The 16184-nt window shown below is 35.3% G+C and overlaps 4 protein-coding genes across 4 annotated transcripts; all 4 read right to left on the bottom strand.

The window, feature by feature from the left end:
• Window positions 1–401: 401 nt before the first annotated feature.
• LOC128514388 (trace amine-associated receptor 13c-like) lies at window positions 402–1451 on the bottom strand. The gene has a single exon (XM_053488230.1). It carries the CDS (start codon window positions 1449–1451, stop codon window positions 402–404), a length of 1050 nt encoding a protein of 349 aa, XP_053344205.1.
• A 5464-nt stretch (window positions 1452–6915) lies between these two features.
• On the bottom strand, window positions 6916–7965 carry LOC128515538 (trace amine-associated receptor 13c-like). Its single transcript, XM_053489622.1, has one exon. It carries the CDS (start codon window positions 7963–7965, stop codon window positions 6916–6918), a length of 1050 nt encoding a protein of 349 aa, XP_053345597.1.
• A 2091-nt stretch (window positions 7966–10056) lies between these two features.
• LOC128514313 (trace amine-associated receptor 13c-like) lies at window positions 10057–11106 on the bottom strand. The gene has a single exon (XM_053488115.1). The coding sequence runs from the start codon at window positions 11104–11106 to the stop codon at window positions 10057–10059; it is 1050 nt and encodes a 349-aa protein (XP_053344090.1).
• A 3710-nt stretch (window positions 11107–14816) lies between these two features.
• On the bottom strand, window positions 14817–15866 carry LOC128515720 (trace amine-associated receptor 13c-like). Its single transcript, XM_053489867.1, has one exon. It carries the CDS (start codon window positions 15864–15866, stop codon window positions 14817–14819), a length of 1050 nt encoding a protein of 349 aa, XP_053345842.1.
• Between the last annotated feature and the right edge of the window lie 318 nt (window positions 15867–16184).

The raw sequence follows: 16184 nt of genomic DNA, 5'->3' as shown, positions 1-16184 counted from the left end.
AATAAACAGGCCACTCTTGCTTGATTACCATTTAATTTGGCTGAATTCAAACAATTCTACATAGAAGAGTGGAACAAAATTTCAAACACTTGATTGCAGTTGTTGCTCCTAAGGGTGGCACAACCAGTTATTAGGTGTAGGTGCAATTTAGGTTAACTCCAGGCAAGCTTGCGCAGTTATTTCATAAAAAATTTAAATCATTATTTAAAAACTGCATTTTGTATTTACTGGGTTATATTTGTGTAATATTACAATTAGTTTGATGATCTGACTCATTTTAGTGTGCTAAATATGCAGAAAATATTAGCAAATGCTTTTTCATGGTACTGTATATTAGAATTAAAATAAATGTGATCAATGCCATTATTTGTTTATATCTATTTTGCACCATGAACACATTTTTAAGCTGCATAAACGTTTATGTCTGAGGAGTTAGGAGCAAAAATCTTTAGTGTAACAATGAGATAAAGTGTTTTTCTGAACCATGGATAGAAAAGGCCATATATGATGGGGTTGAATGTTGAATTAAGGTAAGCCAACCAGAAAAATACATTAGAAAGCACTAAAGGGGTAGCAAAGTTAATGAAGGGATCAAGTACAGATGTGACAAAAAATGGCATCCAGCAACAAATAAAGGCTCCTACAACAATGCCAAGCGTTTTTGCAGCTTTTTTTTCATGTTTCACCTTTTGTAAAATTTTGTTTGAGGTCACATCAGGTCTGTTTTTTTTTGTGCCCTCCATTTTCTTTGCATGCTTTTCTGAAACCAAAAATATTTGCACATACAAACCAATCATAATACAGATTGGCAACATAAAAGAAAGCAATGTATTTATAGAAGCGCATACTGCATTAAGCAAAAACACACAACTTCCAAAACAATATATGGATGCAATATAATCTTCTAAGTTTGCTTCCTTTGATTGTATACCAACAGTACTGAAAGCATACACTGAAGCCAAAATCCAACTCAGAGCTGCCATAAAACCTGAAACAGATAAAGTGATTCTTGTAGGGTACTGAAGGGGATAGCACACAGCTTGATTTCGATCTATAGCAATAGCTATCAGGTGAAAGATTGATGCACCAGTGAAGACAGAGTCAAAAATAGAATCCCAATAGCAGAATTCCTCTCCAAAGTACCAGCAGCCATCCACACTCCTAACCATGCTGAAAGGCATGACGGTCAATCCCAAAAGTAGATCTACCAGAGCCAGAGACATCACCAAAATGTTTGTTGGTGTGTGAAGTTGTTTGAAATGAGCTATAGAGATAATGACCACAGCATTACCAACAATTGTAAAGACTATTGCAAACACCACTATTGAATAAAAGACAGTTTTAGTTGCCACACTATGAGAAATTTTTACACATGAAACATTTGATTCAGGATAACAGTACTCTGTTAAATCTTGTACTTCCAACAAAGATAAATTTTGAGCTTCTACCATCCTTAAAGTACTGTCAAAAATATCTTCTTTTATTTATAGTCTCTTGTGCAAAATGATTACTTTTTCAAAAAATGTCAGAAGTTATATCGGCTTCCCTGTTAAGAGATGAGGCCACCTGAGAGACAGTAGTCCAACAACAAAAATGTTACTTCCCCTTTTGATCAACAGGGAAATTAAACATTTTGTTGCTATGCACAAATAAGCATATTGATGGAATATAATTCCTTGTTATACATAAGAGAATATTTAATTAATCATTACTGTTTGAAAAAATGGAAGTTATAGACTTAACTATGAACATAATTTAAGGAATTACTGGTACAGTGGTGTGAAAAAGTGTTTGCCCCCTAATCCTAATAACTGATTGGGCCACCCTTAGCAGCAATATTGCAATCAAGCATTTTTAATAACAGTGTGAAGGAATTTTGGCATACTCATCTTTGCAAAATTTGTTGTAAAACAAACCACATTAGAGGGTTTTCAAGGTCGTTTAAATCTCATTCCACAGCATCTGACGTGGATTCAGGTCAAGATTTTGACTAGGTCACTCCAAAGTCTTCATTTTGTTTTTCTTTAGCCATGTAGAAGTGGATTTGCTGGTGTGCTTTGGATAATTGTCCTGCTGCAGAACCCAAGTTTGCTTAAGCTTGGGGTCATTTAACACTAGAAGCGCCGCGCCAGTGTCACCTACTAAAAACGCGGTTCAGCGGTCATTTGACCGCCTATTGTTTTAAATGGGAAGCTGCTGCTGACACACAATGATCGCTAGATGGCGCTTTCACCCAAAGCAAATAGTTTAGCTCCAAGATCAACTTGCACTTGGACAATGCGCCATTCATTCCCGCGTTGATAATAAGCGGTATCTTTTTTTCATATTCAACTGAGAAAACCTACTACAGAGTCTCTAAGGGGACAAAGGAAGAGGGAAAAAACAAGTCAGAGGGAAAAAACAAGTCATGTTTGGAATTATAACCCAAAGTTTTTGACTTTTTTCTGCCGTTTTTTCTCCTCCTTTGTCCATCTAGGGGCTTCATACTATAACAAAAAGGAAAGCTCTACTTAATTTTATATCGTATGGAGAAAATGTTATTAGTTTGTTCATTCTATTTGAAGCTTCTGAACGTCTCGGAGCAGCGATTTAGTTCTGAACTCGCTTTCGTGAAATTATCGCTAAAACAATATTAAATTTGAATAAATCAGATCTACTACAGCAGATAATAAACTATGCTATGTCATAACCGAAGCAAACACAACGAATATGTCTCGTTTCGTTCAGTGTTGCTAGGCAACGAACCACGTTCACTTGGCCGCGGTGTATTATAAACCTGTGTATTATAAATATTTGGAATCTGCATCTACATTTTCTGTTGCATGTATAAAATTAGTTTCAGCTGAAACTCATGATCAATGGTGTTGGGGTACTTATGTAGTGATAATTAGTTTCAGCCAAATCATTAAAACTAACAATAGACTATGAGAGGTGGTTGGAAGGTGTTACTCTGAATATAAACAAACTAAATACAGCTTTTTTTCTCAGAGGTAAACAGAAAAGTGAAGTTGTTCAGCTGTTTAGTGTCACTATGTCATAACCAGTGAAAAAACGTGGACTCATCGCTGTGCTTGTTGTAACTGAAAAAAACACTGAAACTGCTTCAAAGTCTTTCCTCTCCGTGACCGCTGAAATCCGACACGACACCACGTTAGGTTACGTCTTGACTCATTTGCATATTGACGGTCATTAGATGTTGACCGAGGGCTCAGGGGAGGTGTGTGTGTGTGTGTGTGTGTGTGTCTGTGCGCGCCTACTTCGTGTACTTTTATAAACATTCTACATATAAACAAACAAAATACAGCTTTTTTTCTTTCTCAGAGGTAAACGGGAAAGTGAAGGTGTTCAGCTGTTTAGTGTCACTATGCAGATGTTACACTCAGTGTAGTTACCGAAATCTTTGATTTAGTTCTCATTGAGTGGCCACACATCACTTCCACATTTCCCTCGCTTTTATTACATGGACATAAGCAGTAAAACAATTCGCAGGTTTATAATACACCGCGGCCAAGTGAACCACGTTCCCGCCGATTAGGCGCGTGGTCCGTTGCCTAGCAACACTGAACGAAACGAAGCATAATCGTGGTGTTTGCTTCGGTTATGACATAGCATAGTTTATTATCTGCTGTGGTAGATCTGATTTATTTACATTCAATAATGAGGCTTTATATCCTCAGGAGGGGTCATTACATATGTAATATGTAAAACAATATTGTTTTAGAGATAATTTCACGGAAGCTTCTAACAGAACGAACAAACTAATTAATTTTCTCAAAACCTTATAAAATTAAGTAAAGCGAAATTCCCTAAATGTCCTTATAAAATATCGCTGATTATCAACGCCAGAACGAATGGCGAATTGTCGATATTTTACGGAAGCATATATATCTTTAAATATATATATCTAGCAGTTTATATATATATATATAAACTGCATATATGGAATGGAACCTGAGATAGTTACATATACGCACTGAATCACGCATAGATAGTATGCTCGGCGCTTCTAGTGTTAAGCCTTTATTATTTAAGCCATTTGCTTAGGGTCATTGTCTTGTTGGAAGGTAAACCTTCGGCCCAATCTAAAGTCCTGAGCACTCTGGAGAAGGTTTTCGTCCAGATATCCCTGTACTTGGCCACATCCATCTTCCTCTCGATTGCAACCAGTCCCTGCAGCTGAAAAACACCCCCACAGCATGATGCTGCCACCACCATGCTTCACTGTTGGGACAGTATTGGACAGGTGATGAGCATTGCCTGGTTTTCTCCTCACATACTGCTTAGAATTAAGGCCAAAAAGTTCTATCCTGGTTGCTTCAGACCAGAGAATCCTATTTCTCACCAACTTGGAGTCCTTCAGGTGTTTTTTGAGGAGAGGCCTCCGCTGGGCCACTGTCATTAAGCCCTGACTGGTGGAGGATGCAGTGATGGTTGACTTTCTCCCATCAACTTTCTCCCATCTCCCAACTGCATCTCTGGATCTTTGGGTTCTTCTTTACGTCTCTCACCAAGGCTCTTCTATCCTGATAGCCCAGTTTGGCAGGACGGCTAGCTCTAGGAAGGTTTCTGGTCATTCCAAACATCTTCCATTCAAGGATTATGGAGGTTTCTTAGGAACCTTAAGAGCAGCAGATTTTTTTTTTTTTTTGTAACCTTGGCCAGATCTGTGCCTTGCCACAATTCTTTTTTAAGTTGCACACTTTTATGTCAGAGGAATTAGGGGCAAATATTTTAAGTGTAACAAGATAGTGTTTTCCTAACCTATGGATAGAAAAGGCCATATATAATAGGGTTCAATATTGAATTGATATAAGTCAACCTGTTAAATAGTTTTTGCTGCTTTCTTTTTTCATGTTTCACTTTTTGTGATATCTTTGTTGATGTAATGTCAGATCTGCCCTTTTTTGTTACCTTAATTGTTCTTGCATGTCTGTCTGAAACTAAAAATATCTGAGTATACAGACCAATCATAACACACACTGGCACAATGAAAAACAAACATGTACATATAGAAGCACATGCTTCACTGATCAAAACTAAACAATTTCCAAAACAGTTAACAGACACAATATATTCTCCTATGTTAATTTTGGCATTTAAACCAATGGAACTGAAAGCATACACTGTAGCCACTGTAACCACTGCAACAGGTAGAGAAGTGGATAGCACACAGCTTGATGATGATCTTCAGCAATAGATATCAAGTGAAAGATTGATGGACCAGTAAAATAAAAAATGTTTAATTGGTCTAAAACATTTTTTGTAAACTAATAAAACTGTTTAACATGTTTAATTTTTCGCGCGGAAAGATGGAAACGTACCCACAGCCCCAAAAACTCAGGGTAAATCATAATGAACCGTATTTACAGCCACCACGCGAAACCGCATAGGTAAGATAGGGGTATTAGTGATTAAGCTTCTTAACCCTGACTGCTATAAAAACAGAGAGAGACTAAGAGCTGTTGAGGAAGAGCTTCCTGTGCGTCTTTATTCAATTCCTAACAGGATATCAGCTCTGTGTTCATCCAAACAGGCCCAGGTTTACACTGAGTAGGTAGAAATATAAAAGATCAAAAAAGACTGTTTTCATTGTGTTTATTTAAATCCTATCTAAGACAATTCGATAAGAATGGCTGTATATTGTTAATATAGGCTACAGAGTTTCATTTTTTTACAGTTTCGATTGTTGGTGTGCCTTGTAATTTTTTTTTTTTTTCAATTAAACATGTACCTTGGCTCAAAACAGGTTGAAAAACACTGCTCTATAAAGTCTTCTAAATCCAGTTAAGATGAATTTGAAGCTCCCAACATCTTTCAACCTGGGTAAATCTTTACAGTGGTCTGTGATCTACAGTTTCAAGCACAAAGTGATTTATTAAAGAAATGTTCATGGTTATATTTGCTTAACAGCCTGAAAGGTATTAGTCCAATAGCAACAAAGTTACTTCCCACTTTGATCCACAGAGAACTAAATGATATTTTGGCTGCCATGCTGCCATTAATAATAATAATAATAATTATTATTATTATTATAATAGGATATGCAGCTGTCACATTTAGGAGACAGGCTAGAAAACCTTTCAAAGTTTACTTGTTTAATTTAAATTCCTAAAGTATTATGTTACTGTTTAACGTACCAACTATCTGCATTCAATTGGAATAAATGTGTTAGGCAAAAGAATAAATGTAAGTGACTTAAAGAATTACAATTTAGAATACACAATTTTAACAAATGAGACAACTTTCTAACAATTTCAAAAACAAGGAAAAAGAAACATGGTAAAAAAAGGCCTAAATGTTTTTGTATAGTTCAATAGTGTAGAGAACAAAAAATGTTAAACAGAAAACAAAATAAGAAAGTGATACATACCCATACACCCTTGTGTGTGCATGAGCAGTAGAAAATACAGTTGCAAGAAAAAGTATGTGAATCCTTTAAGTGAACTGGTCAACCAGTTATTAAGTCCAAAGGTTCACATACTTTTTCCACCCTGCATTGTGAATGTTTACATATTTTGTTCAATAAAAACATGAAAACATATAATGTTTGTGTAGTATTATTTTAAGCAGACTGTGTTTTTCTATTGTTGTGAATTAGATAAAGATCAGAATACATTTTATGACCAATTCATGCAAAACTCCATGTAATCTCAAATGGTTCACAGACTTTTTCTTGCAACTGTATTTTCTACTGCTCAAACTTCCTCACTCATTTTTAGAGGTCTAGAGAACAGTGAAACAGGTGCCACATCTTTCACATTGAATGCATCATAGAATAGGTTGCATACACAATCTAAATCATGACCAAGCCAATTACTACAGGTATAGTGTGCCAAAATAATAAAAATGCATCACAATTACGGCATTTTTTATTTTCATTGTTTAAATATATTTTAAGCCACAGCTACATTTATTTTAAGCTGGATAAACGTTTATGTCAGAGGAATTAGGAGCAAATATTTTTAGTGTAACGATGAGATACAATGTTTTTCTGAACCATGGATAAAAAAGGCCATATATAATAGGATTCAATGTTGAATTAATATAACACATCCAATTGAATATGTCAGGAAGAATTGCAGGACTGGTATAGTGTGAGAAAGTATCAACGACAGATGTAATGTAATATGGCATCCAGCATACATTAAATGTACCTACAACAATCCCAAGAGTTTTTGCTGCTTTTTTCTCATGTTTCACCTTTTGTGATATTTTAATTAAAGTCATGTCAGGTCTGCCCTGTTTTGTGACCCCTATTTTTCTTACATGCCTGTCTGAAATTAAAAATATCTGAGTATACAAACCAATCATAACACAGACTGGCAAAATGAAAAACAGACATGTACATATAGAAGCACAGGCTTCATTGATCAAAACCAAACAATTTCCAAAGCAGTATACAGATGCGAGGTAGTCTTCAATGTTCATTATACTTGCTTTTGAACCAATGGAACTGAAAGCATACACTGTAGCCAAAATCCAGCTCAAAGCTGCCATAAGGCCAGCAACGGGTAGAGTTATTCTTGAAGGGTAGTGAAGTGGATAGCACACAGCTTGATGTCGATCTGCAGCAATAGAAATCAGATGAAAGATTGATGCACCAGTGAACAGAAAGTCAAAAGTAGAATGCCAATAGCAGAATTCTTCTCCAAAGTACCAGCATCCATCAACACTCCTGACCATGCTGAAAGGCATAATTGTGATTCCCAGAAGCAGATCTACCAGAGCTAGAGACATCACCAAAATGTTTGTAGGTGTGTGAAGCTGTTTAAAATGAGCTATTGAGATAATGACAACTGAATTTCCCAGAATTGTAACAAGTGTTGCAAACACCAGTATTGAATATATAACTGCTCTAGCTGCTACATTATGAGAAATCTTCACACAAGAGAGATTTGATTCAGGATAACAGTACTCTATCAAGTCTTCTACATCCAGTATAGATGAATTTGAAGCTTCTCGCATCCTTCAAACAAATGAAGTCAAAAATTTGTACAACAGTCAATGATCTTCAATGAGTGAGTGAGTATGAAGTTCAAATTGATTTATTGACAAAATGCTGATTTTTATTCTTATATTTGCTTAGCTGTCTAGTTATTATACAGCCTGGGAGATAATATTCCAATAGCAACAAAGACCCTTCCCCTTTTTATCCACAGAGAACTACATGGTGTTTTGCCTCCCATTGAAATATGGAGATTAGATTTTAATTTATTTATATAAGGAGAATGAATTGTTATTTCATGTTAGCTGCTAAATATGTAAAATGTATATGCAGTGGTCACATTTAGCAGAAGGGCTAGAAAACCTTTACTTTACTTGGTTAATTATCAATTTTATGACTTTGTTCATGTGGAATGGAATTGCACACTCAAAAAATTTACAATGCCCTCAGTTTAGAATGAGCTAAAGTTTTTTTTTTCCATTTTCTATTTAAATTGGGCCAATTGTGATGAAACAAAGCCTATGTGTTACCTTAAACTTGCCAAATATGCCTTGTGAAAACCCCATTGAAATTCTTTCAGTAGTTTTTACATGATGCACAAACAAACACACAGACAATAATAATAAAAACATTTTTTATGTGTTTAATGACTTATCTTACATTCTCAAATACACATTTGAGATGTATGAATAATAAAAAGAAACTTAAAATACAGAAAAAAATCTATTTTTGACAAATGATGGCTAAAAATATTAGACTGGTGGAGATAATATTACTGGCCAATATACTAAGATTTAAACATTAGGATGGGTACATTTAAAGATTAAGGTGATATTTGCAACATGCTCTCATCAGTGCTTTTGACATTTCCACTAGCCAGTTTTTTTTTAGTATTTTCCTCTTATCACTTTAAAATTAATTTTCTTGGAGAAAATGCAGTAGGCCTAGGGGTAGGATGTAAAGGGAAAGGCCAAAGGCACCAAAGGCTTAACAATATATGTGAAATATTAGAAAGCTGCACCATGAGATGTAATAATAAGAACCCTTATGCAGGGGGGTCAACAACATAGGAGATAGTGAGCGTGCTTTTGAAACACACACAGGAAGACCTTCCTCTATAGAGATAGCATGGGGTTATTATTTGGAAACTAAAAAGGAAACCAAAGAAAGCTTTGTCTTGAACTTGATGCTCTTTGTCTTTGTTCAGAACTTAATGCATGCTTGTTTTGTAACTTTAGACTTTATACCTTACCAGTGCTCCCTAATAATTTCACAATGTGAGCAGGTATTAGGGCCCTTAAATAGAGATGGCACCAGATGTGGCACGTCCGCATGATTGCCTTTGCAGCAATGCCACCAAACAACTACAATTTTGGGTGACCACATCTTTGCCTGTTTAGAACTCTGTGTTGTAGATGCCACCAGATCTGCCCGTTCTGAACAGTACCGAGTGTTTTCATACGGTTCTGCCCTTGAAAGACCAGCATCATTAAAGAGTTAAATGTTGCATTCAGTTAAGATTTTTGAAATGATTTAACTAAACAAAAAAATGTTGATTTCACACTTATATTTAATTTTCTGTTATTGAAATCTACAGACTAATTAGACATGTACACGATTGTGACCTCAAGCTCAAGTGGGTTATGCAGCCGGACAATCATCTAAAACACACCAGCAAGTCCACCTCTGAATGGCTCAAAATCCAGACAAAAGTCTAATTAAGATTCGTAAACAAGGCATTCTTGCTTGATAACCATTTAATTTAGCTGTATTCAAACAATTCTACATAGAAGAGTGGGACAAAATTCCAAACACTTGATTGCAGTTGTTGCTGCTAAGGGAGGCACAACCAGTTATTAGGTGTAGGTGCAATTTTGGGTTGAGGCCAGGCAAGTTTAGGCAGTTATTCGATTAATAATTTAAATCATCATTTAAAAACTGCATTTTGTATTTACTGGGTTATATTTGTATATCGATTTTAAACATTTAAGTATGCTAAATATGCAGAAAATTTCAGCAAATGCTTTTTCATGGTACTGTATATTAGAATTAAAATAAATGTGAATAATGCGGTTATTTGTTCATATCTATTTTGCACCATGAACACATTTTTAAGCCGCATAAACTTTTATGTCTGAGGAGTTAGGAGCAAATATCTTTAGTGTAACAATTAGATAAAGTGTTTTTCTGAACCATGGATAGAAAAGGCCATATATAATGGGGTTGAATGTTGAATTAATGTAACCCAACCAGAAAAATACATCATATATGATTGCTGGCGTAGTAAAGTTTGAAAGAGGGTCAACTAGAGATATAATGAAATATGGCATCCAGCATAAATTAAATGTACCCACAACAATGCCAAGAGTTTTTGCAGCTTTTTTCTCATGTTTCACCTTTTGTAAAATTTTGTTTGAGGTCACATCAGGTCTGTTTTTTTTTGTCCCCTCCATTTTCTTTGCATGCTTTTCTGAAACCAAAAATATTTGCACATACAAACCAATCATAATACAGACCGGCAAAATGAAAAAAATCAATGTACTTATAGAAGCGATTACTGCATTAATCAATAACAGACAACTTCCAAAACAATCCAAGGATGCAATATAATCTTCCAAGTTTGCTTCCCTTACTTTTGTACCAATAGTACTAAAAGCATACACTGTAGCCAAAATCCAACTCAGAGCTGCCATAATACCTGAAACAGGTAAAGTAATTCTTGTAGGGTACTGAAGGGGATAGCACACAGCTTGATATCGATCTGTAGCAATAGATACCAGGTGAAAGATTGATGCACCAGTGAAGAGAAAGTCCAAAATAGAATGCCAATAGCAGAATTCTTCTCCAAAGTACCAGCAGCCATCCAGACTCCTAACCATGCTGAAAGGCATGACGGTCAGTCCCAAAAGTAGATCTACCAGAGCCAGAGACATCACCAAAATGTTTGTAGGTGTGTGAAGTTGTTTGAAATGAGCTATGGAGATAATGACCACAGCATTCCCAACAATTGTAATGACTATTGCAAACACCACTATTGAATAAAAGACAGTTTTAGTTGCCACATTATGAGAAATTTTTACACATGAAATATTTGATTTAGGATAACAGTAGTCTGTTAAATCTTTTACTTCCAACAAAGATAAATTTTGAGCTTCTACCATCCTTCAATGTACTGTCAAATATACCCTTTCATTTGTAGTCTCTTGTGAAAAATGATTTCTTCTTTTAAGAAATGTCAGAAGTTATATCGGCTTCCCTGTTAAGAGATGAGGCCACCTGAGAAACAGTAGTCCAACAACAAAAATGTTACTTCCCCTTTTGATCAACAGGGAAGGGAACACATTTTGTTGCTATGCACAAATAAGCATATTGCTGGAATATAATTCCTTTTTATACATAAGATAATATTTTAATTATTCATTATCATTTGAAAAAAGGAAGTTAGACTTAACTATGAACATAATTCAAGGAATTACTGGTACAGTGGTGTAAAAAAGTGTTTGCCCCATCACTGAACTTTTTTTTGCATGTTTGTCACAGTTTAATTTTTCAGATCATCAAACAAATTTAAATATTAGTCAAAGATAACACATTATGCAGTTTTTAAATGTACATTTTTATTATTAAGGGGAAACAATATCCAAAACTACGTAGCCCTGTGTGAAAAAGTGTTTTCCCACTAATCCTAATAACTGGTTGAGCCCACTTAGCAGCAACAACTGCAGTTAAGCATTTTTATAGCTTACAATGAGTGTTACAGCAGTGTGGCATTTTGGCCCACTCAACTTTGCAGAATTATTGTAAAACATGCCACATTAGAGTGTTTTTGAAGGTCTTTCAAAGGTCATTCCACAGCATCTCAGTTGGATTCAGGACATGATTTTGTTTTTTCTTCAGCCATGCAGAAGTGGACTTGCTGGTGTGGTTTGGATAATTGTCCTGCTGCAGAACCCAAGTTTGCTTTAGCTTGAGGTCACAAACAGACTACCGGATATTTTCCTTCAGGATATTTTGGTATACAGCAGAATTCATGGTTCCATTCATCACAGCAAGTCTTCCAGTTATTATAGCAGCAAAACAGCCCCATACCATCACACTACCACCACCATAGTTTTCATCAGTATTGGTACTTGTTCTTTTTCTAAAATGCGGTGTTACACACAAAATGGGACACACATCTTTCTCATCAGTCCTCAGAGTATTTTCTTAAAAGTTTTGGGAATTATCAAGATCTTTTCTGGCAAAACTGAGAAATGCTTTTATGTTCTTTTTGCACTGCGGTGATTTTTGTCTTGGAATTCTGCCATAAAAAGCATTTTTGCCCAGTCGCTTTCATATGGTGGAGTCATGAACGCTCACCTTAACTGAGGCAAGTGAGGCCTGCAGTTCTTTGGATTATGTTGTGGGGTCTTTTGTGACCTCTTGGATAAGTTGGCACATGCTCTTTGGGTAATTATTATCAGTGGGCCACTTTCTGGGAAGGTTCTCCACTGTTCCATGTTTTGCCATTTGTAGATAATGCCTTGCCAAAACTTTAGAGCCATTTGTAGATAATGCCTTGCCAAAGCTTTTAAATGGCCTAAAGCTTTGCCAGACTGATCGATCCCAATTATTTATTTTTTCTTATTTGTTTTTTTTTTTATTCTTTGGATCTCTGCATGATGTCTATCTTTTGAGGATCATTTGGTCTACTTCAATTCTTCTTCTTCTTCTTTGTTTTTTGGCAGCTGGAAGCCAACTTATAGGTGCATTAACGCCACCTGCTGGCCAGGAGTGTGGCTTATCAGTTTGACAGTTAAAAAAAATAAATTAATTAATTAAAAATTAGATTATAGTTACTTCTTAGATTTTATCAACTTGGCCAGTTTCATTTAGGTAATTAAACAGACTTTTATATATTTTTCCAGTTCATCTTCCCTAATACGTTTTCTGTTGTCGTTTCTACTCTTTCCGCTTGCATGCTTTCTGTAAGTTCCTGTCTTTCTTTGTCGTATCTTTTACAATTTGTTAACATACGTGTTACTGTCTTTATTCGTCCACCAAATTTGCATTCTCCAGTTGGGTGTTTGCCTATCAGCGGAAGACTTTGATTTAGTCCTGTGTGTCCTGTTCGCAGGTTAGTTATGATGATTTCCTCTTTTCTGTTTTTGCTCCATGCTTTCCCTCTTTTGATCTGTTTTTGAGGTTTATGCATGTGTCTACCTGTTTCTTCTTTTTCCCATCCATCTTGCCATATTTTGTTTGCATGTTCTTTAATTATTTTCTTAACCTTTGCTCTGCTTATTGGGATTTTTATTTAGATATTTTTTTCTTTTGAGTGCTTGTTTGGCGAGTTTATCTGCTTCTTCATTTTCTTTTACACCTCTGTGTGCTGGTACCCATAGGACAGTAATCCTGTCTATTTCATTTTGTCAGGCAGGTCCTATTTAAATGGTTTCTTGATTGCAAAGAGGTGTGGCAGTAGTCAGGCCTGGGTGTGGCTAGAGAAATTGAACTCAGTTGTGATAAACCAGAAGTATGTTTTATCAGGGGGTGGCTCTTTTTCACACTGGGCTATGTGGTATCCATCAAAAGAATGAGGTGAGCTGTTATTTACAATAATTTAAAATGCTCTATTTGAAATTTAATTTCTCATATGTATCTGAGTAATGTAAGGTGTTTCTAACAAAAAAAGTGTGTTGATTTCACACTTTTTTTTTTTTTTTTGCTTGTTTGTTATTGAAAACATCATTACATATCAAACTCAGTCACCCTTTTCTATGGATAACAGACAATCATAAATCAACTTGTACAAGCATCACAAGCCTTCTTTTTCTGGAATAAGGCCTTATCTACTGTAAAACACTGGCATATACACCACAGACAGGCAAAGCCATTCACATTTAATGTCTTGTTACAGTGGCACTCACTTGCCACAGTTAAGGTCAGTGTGCATGAGTTATGAATAAGGAAGAGACTTGGCAAAAATGTCAGGCATGGGAGTGTTACTTGGTGAAAGCCATTGCTGACAAAAAGAACACAAAGGCTCGCCTCACATTTGCTAAAAAATATCTTAATTATGCCTATGAGTTTTGGGCCAATATTCTGTGGACTGATAAAACAAAAGTTGAACTTATTGGAAGATGTGAATTCCGTTACATCTGGCATAAAACTAACAGCATTATTCAGCATTCCTACAGTTAAATATGATGATGGTAGTGTGATGGGCTGGGACTGCTTTACAGCTTCAGGATGTGGACAACTTGCCATAATTAATTAAACTATGAAATTCGCTCTACCAAAAGTTTGTGATCTCAAACTCAAGTGCACTTGGGTTATGCAGCAGGACAATGATCTAAAACAGACCATCAAGTCCACCTCTGAATGGTTAAAATAATAATAATAATAATAATAATAATAATAATTGAATGAATGAATTAAAAAAAATAATGTTTTAACATGGCCAAGGTCTAGACACAAGTCAGATTAAGAGTCTTAAAAAATGCCATTTCTGCTTGATAACCTTTTAAGTTAGCTAAATTTAAACAATTCTGCATGGAAAAGTGGGACAAAATTCCAAACATTTGATTACAGTTGTTGCTGCTAAGGGAGGCACAACTAGTTATTAGGTGTAGGTGCAATTTAGGTTGAGGCCAGGCAAGTTTAGGCAGTTATTCCATTAATAATTTAAATCATCATTTAAAAATGCATTTTGTATTTACTGGGTTTTATTTGTGTAATATTACAATTCGTTTTAATGAGCTGAATCATTTAAGTGTGCCTAATATGCAGAAAATATCAGCAAATGCTTTCTCACTGTATATTAGAATTAAAATAAATGTGATCTATGCCCTTATTTGTTCATTTGTTGTTTTGCACCATAAACACATTTTTAAGCTGCATAAACTTTTATGTCTGAGGAGTTAGAAGCAAATATCTTTAGTGTAACAATTAGATAAAGTGTTTTTCTGAACCATGGATAGAAAAGGCCATATATAATGGGGTTAAATGTTGAATTAATGTAACCCAACCAGACAAATAGATCATATAGGATTTCTGGCATGGTAAAGTTTGAAAGAGGGTCAACTACGGATATAATGGAATATGGCATCCAGCATAAATTAAATGTACCCACAACAATGCCAAGCGTTTTTGCTGCTTTTTTCTCATGTTTCACCATTTGTAAAATTTTGTTTAAGGTCACATCAGGTCTGCCCTTTTTTGTCCTTTCCATTTTCTTTGCATGCTTTTCTGAAACCAAAAATATTTGTACATACAAACTAATCATAATACAGACTGGCAAAAAAACAAAAAGAAATGTACCTATAGAAGCAATTACTGCATTAATCAATAACACACAACTTCCTAAACAATCTATGGATGCAATATAATCTTCTAAGTTTGCTTCATTTGATTTTATACCAACAGTACTGAAAGCATACACTGTACCCAAAATCCAACTCAGAGCTGCCATAAAACCTGAAACAGATAAAGTGATTCTTGTAGGGTACTGAAGGGGATAGCACACAGCTTGATATCGATCTGTAGCAATAGATATCAGGTGAAGGATTGATGCACCAGTGAAGAGAACGTCAAAAATAGAATGCCAATAGCAGAATTCTTCTCCAAAGTACCAGCAGCCATCCAGACTCCTAACCATGCTGAAAGGCATGACGGTCAGTCCCAAAAGTAGATCTACCAGAGCCAGAGACATCACCAAAATGTTTGTAGGTGTGTGAAGTTGTTTGAAATGAGCTATGGAGATAATGACCACAGCATTGCCAATAATTGTAATGACTATTGCAAACACCACTATTGAATATAAAACAGTTTTAGTTGCCACATTATGAGAAATTTTTACACATGAAACATTTGATTCAGGATAACAGTACTCTGCTAAATCGTTTACTTTCAACAAAGACAAATTTTGAGCTTCTACCATCCTTCAATGTACTGTTAAAAATATCCTTTCATTAGTAGTCTCTTGTGAAAAATGATTCCTTCTTTAAGAATTGTCAGAAGTTATATTGGCTTCCCTGTTAAGAGATGAGGCCATCTGAGAGACAGTAGTCCAACAAGAAAAATGTTACTTCCCCTTTTAATCAACAGGGAAGTGAACACATTTTGTTGCTATGCACAAACAAGCATATTGCCAGAATACAATTCCTTGTAATACATAAGAGAATATTTTAATTAATCATTACTATTTAAAAAAAAAAAAAATTATAGACTTAACTATGAACATAATTCAAGGAATTAC

Source organism: Clarias gariepinus, chromosome 2, assembly GCF_024256425.1.
Source record: "Clarias gariepinus isolate MV-2021 ecotype Netherlands chromosome 2, CGAR_prim_01v2, whole genome shotgun sequence".
In the NCBI taxonomy this organism is placed as follows: Eukaryota; Metazoa; Chordata; class Actinopteri; order Siluriformes; family Clariidae; genus Clarias; species Clarias gariepinus.
Note: the sequence above shows the minus strand (reverse complement) of the source record. Positions and strands in the feature narration are given on the sequence as shown.

Coding starts and splice junctions, on each gene's coding strand:
- LOC128514388 (XM_053488230.1), bottom strand. CDS start 1,451: ATGGTAGAAGCTCAAAATTTATCTTTGTTGGAAGTACAAGATTTAACA.
- LOC128515538 (XM_053489622.1), bottom strand. CDS start 7,965: ATGCGAGAAGCTTCAAATTCATCTATACTGGATGTAGAAGACTTGATA.
- LOC128514313 (XM_053488115.1), bottom strand. CDS start 11,106: ATGGTAGAAGCTCAAAATTTATCTTTGTTGGAAGTAAAAGATTTAACA.
- LOC128515720 (XM_053489867.1), bottom strand. CDS start 15,866: ATGGTAGAAGCTCAAAATTTGTCTTTGTTGAAAGTAAACGATTTAGCA.